The sequence below is a fragment of the Chanodichthys erythropterus genome, chromosome 23, assembly GCF_024489055.1.
Source record: "Chanodichthys erythropterus isolate Z2021 chromosome 23, ASM2448905v1, whole genome shotgun sequence".
Taxonomy (NCBI): Eukaryota; Metazoa; Chordata; class Actinopteri; order Cypriniformes; family Xenocyprididae; genus Chanodichthys; species Chanodichthys erythropterus.
In genome coordinates this window covers 11,029,416-11,037,008 of record NC_090243.1, presented here as the reverse complement: position 1 = coordinate 11,037,008, position 7,593 = coordinate 11,029,416, and the positions used below count along the sequence as shown (strand labels likewise).

The following is a 7,593-nucleotide window of genomic DNA, read 5'->3' as shown; positions in this document are numbered from 1 at the left end:
CGTGAAATTCCTGATCGCATGGATTCCTATTGAAATGACAGCCTTCGTCTGCAAAAACTCGCTGAATAACAGCAAATGCGATTGTACCTTAATGGTCTAAACATCCATTCAAAAGCTTATAGTGTCTGGCCAGTATACCCTGCAATGTTTTTACATAAAATAAGGGAAGTAGCAACCATTACAATATTGAGCTGTGCTGATAAGATTTACATTATGTCCCCACTTTTCAGATTGTTCCTACACCCCTACATAAAATATTCTTAATAAATAAACTACAAACATTTCACAGGCTGAATGCTGTAGTGTAAAGTCACATATGATGCAGTGAAAAGCAAACTTCTTTAAAACTTAAGCAAAATATACAAACACATTTTTAACTGTTCACATTGCACTTTTGTACTTCAAGTAAGTGAATTTTGCATTTCTCTTGCATTGATTATAAGAAGTTAAGCAATGAATATTCAAATGACCTGCATAATCTATTAGCAAATATCTATTGTATAACTGGTGCACAGTCAAAGAGTTGAAACTCGATTCTCATTGGATTCACTGGAAAGGAGATCATCTCTGTTCTTCCTTTTCCTGCCATTAGAACCTGACACAAATCAGAGAGATATGGTGAGTGTATGATGTATTCTTTTTACTTTAGTCTTCAAAGAATGAGTTTTTTCCCCCATACAATAAATTAATAGGGTCCAAAACACTGGAACCCCAAGAATTTTCATTGTATGGACATAAATGTATAACATTTTTCAAAATTTCTCCTTCATGTTTCACGAAGAATTAAAGTTATGCAGGTTTAGCATGACATAAGGGTGAGTAAATATAGACAGAATGTTAATTGGGTGAACTATTCCTTTAATAATCATATAGTCATACTACCTATGTCTAGATGGACCATAGGAGTCCAGCATTTGAGTGCTGGCCTGCTCCAGATTCCAGCCGCATCGCTCTAGAGCTTCCATGCATTCAGGCCGAGCCTTCAAACCCAGTCGGAACAACTGCTCCACCTACATCAGGAAACAGTCATCTATGTGTAAATGCTTCAAAGATCTTTTATCAACCATGGGCACCGCTCTCTTTTGTGTCTGAAATGACGCACACAGATACCTTCAGATATTTCACGGCCTCCTGAGCATTCCAACTGTGTGTCTGAAGGGCCGTTTGACACTCTTCTACAGTCACTCCATGTACCGCCTCCTGCACCTACAGAAACAACCAATCAGCCATGTCAGAATACCGTGACATCATTGAGTAGCCAATGGTGAGAGTATCTGGTGAAAAATTGCTTACTTGTTGTAGCGTGATATGGTTGTAGGCACCTGTTTGAGTGCTGCTTGGCCAGGCCAGACTGTTGGAAGTCCCGCTGTTACTGGTGTGGCCAGGGGAAGCATTGAGCTTGTTGACTTGCTGTTGAACCATAGGCCTCACAGTGGCCATGTTTGGGGTTCTTTTCTCATCGTTTCCTTCTGAGTCCTTCAAGAACCTCTCATACTTGTCCAGGTATGCTGGTTTATCAGGTAGCAAGTAGTAATGAGTGGTGCTGGCCTTCACACCACCATACACGATAGGCATGATGCAGGGACTCTTGGCCGGAGTCTGGCCCACTTCAGTAGATCCGTACTGAGAACTTACAGTGGTGGCCGTTGACGTAGATGATGTGGTTGAGGAGCTGGATGGCGCGGAGGAATATGACGACGGGGATAGGCAGGAGCCCAATGATCCGACGCAACAGAGACTGGATCTCTGTTGAGGGGAGCCGCCTTGCGGTGCCATGGGGCTTGGCGCCCGAGAGTTGGGTTGAGATAGAGCGTGATCCCTTGGGGGTATCTGAGGTGGACAGCGGCTCCCATCTTCATGGTCTCCAAGGGAAACCGACAATCTGCTGCCATATATTCCTGCCCGCTTAGAGGGTCGCATGGGTGGGATTGGGATTCTTGGGGGGATTTGAGGCTTGTCCTCATAGGAGGAGGGCAGGATGATCTGGCGGTGTGGGGCGAGAGCTGAAGGAGTCGGGAGGGGTGAAGAAGGGAGGGAACGTCCGGTCGGAGGGACCCGAAGCTTCACCATCACCTCCCTTTGAAGCTCCTTGAAGATGTCTGCTGATTGCGAAAATGAATGGGTTTCCTCAGCATGCTTGGATGGTAGAAAGAGGTTGTCCTCCACGTTGCATTTACCATCGACTTTAATGTTATCCTCTGATTGTGTTTTTTCAGATACAGTGTCTTCCTGCACCGCAGATGAATTTATGGAGCTCACTTCCATGTCTTCCTGTTCAGCGCACTCCACGGCCACCTCGTCGTACGCCGGAAGAGGAGGCAGGGGCCGCATGTCCCAATCCACCACTGGAGTAGGGTGCATGGGGTTGGGCAGGGCTCGATTGGGGCTCTGTGGTGGCGCCATATCCAAGATAGACGCGGCGTAGGATGCAAGTGGTTTCGCTGTGCTGGGGTTAGGTGTCTCGGTAATGGGTGAGGGTGATGTAGAGCTGAAACTATCATCTCCAAAGTCGATGAGTGAGACTTCGCTAAGACGGTCACTCGGACTAGTACTTTCCCAAGGCCGGAGGCGTAAACCCAGGTAATTGGGAGTCTTAAGCGAGAGCTTCTTCACACCCGTTACAATCAGATCATCATCATCATTGTCCAGCACAGAGTCGTAAAATGGTTCTGGGTACAAGATATGGGAAAAACTTTAGAAAATTCGTTTTTATCATTCAGTGATTCTTAGAAGAAGAGAAATGGTTCTTACTCTTAAGAAGAACTGCTGGTTTAGGAGGTCTGGGAGGAGGTTGTTCTGACACAAAAGTTGAAGAAGAAATGATCAGAAACAAAAGTAGACAGAGTGAAATAAAGAAGTGGTGAATTTGAAGAAGAACAGAACAGCCCAGCTCAACAAGATTAAGCCATTGCTTACTTTTAGCCCGGTTTGGAAGTTTAGTGGGCTTGGCCGCATTTGAATCCAACCCAAGAATATCTGGAGGATCCATGGGATTACCAAGGTACAGACTGAACACAAAGCACATGGGGTAAATGACTAAATCCAACTGCGTGTTTTCAGTCATTCAGTGGTTCTCAATAAGTGGGCAGAGATGACTAAACAATATTAAATCAACAAATTACTATGAATATATTAAAATAATTTAACTTAAATGTAATTAAAATGTAATGAAATTAAAATGCTAAAAATACAATACAATATCAAGATGAGAATCTCAGATTTCAAACTGAGATTTCCTACATAATAATATAATAAAAATAATAAATGAAAAAATATTATTTTAACCCCTCAATAACTTATTTTTACTGAAGATCACACGGTTCTTGAAACATTTGAAATCACAAAACGAATCTAATTGCTAATTTAACATATTAATACTCAAAGTTTCCATTAAAAAAGGTTGAAAGCAAGCAGCTTTATTATAATTACAGCAGAAATCCCGGAAGTAGCATATTTTGCGGCAACGGAGAGCTTTCGAGTCAAAAGGTTGAGTATTACTGTTGGTTCTCTAGTGGTGAACACAAGTAAAGCAGTCTGTTCCCTGAGAGAGAGAAAAAAATCTATAGTGTCTGCTAACAAGAGGTCAATCATGCATGGTTATGGAATATTACTCATCAATCTTGTCAGGGGCGCCCCAACTTCTGTGTGGGTCTGTGTCTCCATGGCCTGTGTGGATGAAACTGTGCTTGAGAGGTCGGCTGATGTCGTGAGCAGACAGACCAGCCACAGAGGTCACCACATTCCTAGGGAACTGTCCCACCTTCAGGGTCTGTCTGTTCTGACCTCTCCACCAGTAGTTCTCTGCTCTGCAGCACAGAAAACAGGCTGTAAAAACAGACTAAAATAACTAAATACACACACAATTTTTTTTAAAGAAAGCAAGACTCTTCTGTTCAACATTCATGTCCTTAGCATAAATGGTGAAAAACTAGGACTGTCAAGAATTCATTTAATGATTATCAAATCTCTTGATCAAATTTCATTATTTTTAGGTTAATACAGTGGATTTCTACACCTGGCTGACCCAAAAAAACTCGCCCTCACCTGCCCTCAATGATAGTGATGATGTCATTGGCATGAATTTTAAGTTTGTCTGGTTCATCAAAGTCCTGCAGTGCCCTCATGTCAGTGGGCATTGTCTATAAGTGAATTAGAAAGACTTCATTAATTAAAACAACCAATAATTATATTGACATTCTGGTGTATGTGCAATACAATAAAAAGACTTTGATACAAGGACATTCTAACCAGTGTAATCACCTTCTGCTGTTACTATCACAGACCTTACCTCCACAAGGAAGTCCCTGAGGGACACAAATGTTGGCCTGTCCTCGGGTTTGGGCGACCAGCACTGCAGCATGACATTATAAATGTCCTGCGGACAGTCCTCTGGTTTGATAAGCCTCTCTCCCTCCTTATCGATCTTATGGAGAATCTATGCAAAAGAACAAAGATGTCACACCAACTTTACTTACATAAAGAAGTGTTTAAGGTCAGGTATGTGTGTATACCTGACTACCATTGAGTCCAACCCATGGTTCCTGCCCGTGGGTGAACATTTCCCACAATGTTACTCCAAACATCCAGGTATCACTGGCATGGGAGAAGGTACGTGTCTTCAGGCTCTCTGGAGCACACCTGCAAAGCACAGAGCATGTCAACATGGGCTGGGGGAATGAATAAAAAGTATATGGTGGTCTAGAACTCTTCTCACCAGGCAAAAGGGACTTTGTGATGCTCCTGCATCACATAATGATCATCGTTTTTAGGCAAGGCCCTCATCAGTCCGAAGTCACCGATCTTGATGAGGTCATTGGAGGCTAAAAGGATGTTGCGTGCAGCCAGGTCTCTGTGAATGAATCGTCGGGACTCAAGGTACGCCATGCCACAGGCAATCTGAACAGTGTAGTGGCACAGCACTGATATCAATATATGACCCTGACGCTTCCTCAGGCGGTCCAATAAAGCACCCAATGGGGCAAGTTCTGTCACCTGAAACACAAACAAGATGGGCAAAAATGAAAATCATTTACACAACCAGCATCATTACTCCAGTTTTCAGTGTCACATGATCCTTCAGAAATCATTCTAATATGCTGATTTGGTGTTCAAGAAACATTTCTGTTATCAATGTTGTGATGCTTAACGCTTTGTGGAATCTATGATACATTTTTTCAGGATTCTTTGATGAATAGAACATTCAAAAGAACAGCATGTATCCTTAATGTGTTCTTGATAAGTATTAATGTAGTTTGATTTGGTGTAGGTTTGTTTGCTTGAGTCACCATAAAGTTAGACTCATATAGCAACATAGTTATGTTTTTAAAGACACAGAATGCCATTTTTAGTACATTCCTCACCATCTTCATGGGGTGTGTGAGGACAACACCATATAGACGAATGAGATTGTGGTGGTCCAGGGAGTGCATGGCGTTAACTTCCCTTATGAAGTCATCTAGACCTTCACCCTGGTCCAACAGGTCTGTCTTCAGGCACTTCACAGCCACACTCAGCTACAGCACAGGAAGAAAAGCTATGCATTATATTTTGCATATGGAAAGCTAATCATTACTAGTGATGTTTATCTTCCTAACCACTCTTCCAGAGGGGGCTTGCCATTCTCCGCGTTTCACCACTCCGAAGGACCCGTCTCCCAGTTTCTCGTAGAGGGTTAGGTCTCTGTCACTGATGAGGCAGGTGAGGTCGGCTGGCTGACCGTCTGGTTGAGCTGATGATGGGGATGAGCTGCGGAACACCACTGGAGTCTGGGAATCTGAGTCCGGTCGCTTCCCGGTGAACACCTGCTGGCCCAAGCACAGAGACTACGGCTGAGGGTGATTCCACCTGCCTCTGACTAAAAGATGCAATAGCTCTTCACACAGTGAGAGGTGTCATTCATAAACCTGGCAGACATCAATGATAATCTATGTGAAGCTCAAATGCAGCATGAGAAAAAAGTCTTATTAATAAGCAGTCGACGTATTTACAATAAAATCTCCTTCAATGTTTCACAGAACAAAGAAAGTCATACAGGTCTGGAATGACATAAGGGTGAGTAAACGGTGACAGAATGAAAATTACCCAAGAAGGGTATCAGTTATAACAATTCTCTTACATTTTACATTTATGAATCACTTCATACTTGGTCAGAATAAGGTCAAGACACGGCTGATGTAAAATTGCAAAAGGATTCTTGATATCTTAAGTAGAGTTGCCATGGTAACATTAAACTTTAATAGTCTTTTAGGCTGTTTTTATACTTAAAATTTCATAACATTCAGCTCACACATTAGAGTCGTCGGCCATTAGGCATATGTAAAAGATAAGAAATGGACATGGCGGGGAGGCTCTGTAGCCCCCTCTTTTGGCTTAAGTGATTGTATCAGTTTTAACTTCAGTTAACAAACTCAGTACATATATTATTCTCATAAAGTTGGACAACTTTCAGAATTACAGACATTAAAAGGAAGTCTGACATTTTTTCCATTTCAGGATCCTCACCATACCTTGCTCACCCATGACTTCCGTTTGCACATGGCCCTTCTCCTTTTCACTGCCTCCCATAACCGTCTCTGACCTGCAGAGCCAGAGAGAGATAAAAAGGTCAGAAGGTTTAAATATAATGAATATCAAATAATTATATTAAAATTATGTCATCATTTACACACCCTCATGGCCGCTAAAGTCTAAAAGTTTATGTGTAATAAATTCTATGTTGAATCAAATCAAATATTTATTTTCTAAAGCTAATTTTTTAATGGCCATCTGACCTGATTTAACCCAATAATGACTTTAAATTATTTTTTGGTGGTAATTACTAGCCAAATTTGATGTGCGAATAATTTGCCATTAATAAGATTAATTAATCGCCACAATTTCCGTAATTAGATTAAACATTTGAATCGCTTGACAGCCCTTAAATAAATAAATAAAAATGTAATTAATTCTTCCAAAATTCAAAGCTCCTCTCCCACACTTAAAACACAAAACAACCCCACTCACCTGGTCGGCCCATACCGATCTTTTCAAGGTCCTCATTTTTGACATAGTCAAAGTGTGAGAGACGTGTGACATTGAGGTCATCACGGATACGCAGAAAATATTGCTGCAGCTGCACATCGGTGAGCAGCTCCATGAGCCACTCCGTACCTTCGTCAGACTGCATGTCTCCACCGTCCGGCTGCACACACAACAAAAGAACATCTTATATTGTTTTAAGCATAAACAATATTATCCTCCACAGTTCTGCTTCTCAAGTAAATCTGTGATTTTAAGCATAGTTCAATATTTTTCCCTGAAAAACAAGACAAAAATACAGTTTTTTTGCTGTATAGAGAAAACAGTAAACCTCATCTTTTACCTCGTCTTTTACATTATAGTGCCGCTGGTATTCTGAGACCGCCGCCATTTGTACATGGAAAGCAGTGCTTTCAGGGAGTGTGTGTATGAGTGAACTGCACTCCCTCGGGGTGTGTCCTGTTTTCACAGTAAACTGTCAAGCATCTCCTCTAATCTGCAAGATATATTTGTTTGATTCTTCTTCCTCCCATCAGCAGCAACACAAAGCTCTCTTTTATAAGCTAAAGTCAAGAA

The 7,593-nt window shown here is 41.8% G+C and overlaps 1 protein-coding gene across 1 annotated transcript; it reads right to left on the bottom strand.

The window, feature by feature from the left end:
• Positions 1-226: 226 nt before the first annotated feature.
• tnk2a (tyrosine kinase, non-receptor, 2a) lies at positions 227-7,165 on the bottom strand. Its single transcript, XM_067377720.1, has 14 exons — positions 7,003-7,165; positions 6,507-6,577; positions 5,595-5,801; positions 5,361-5,513; positions 4,715-4,992; positions 4,512-4,638; positions 4,289-4,435; positions 4,045-4,139; positions 3,612-3,806; positions 2,917-3,008; positions 1,294-2,669; positions 1,111-1,206; positions 883-1,010; positions 227-595 (listed from the first exon to the last, which is right to left on the bottom strand). Exons 1-14 carry the CDS (start codon positions 7,163-7,165, stop codon positions 589-591), a joined length of 3,135 nt encoding a protein of 1,044 aa, XP_067233821.1. The 3' UTR covers positions 227-588.
• Between the last annotated feature and the right edge of the window lie 428 nt (positions 7,166-7,593).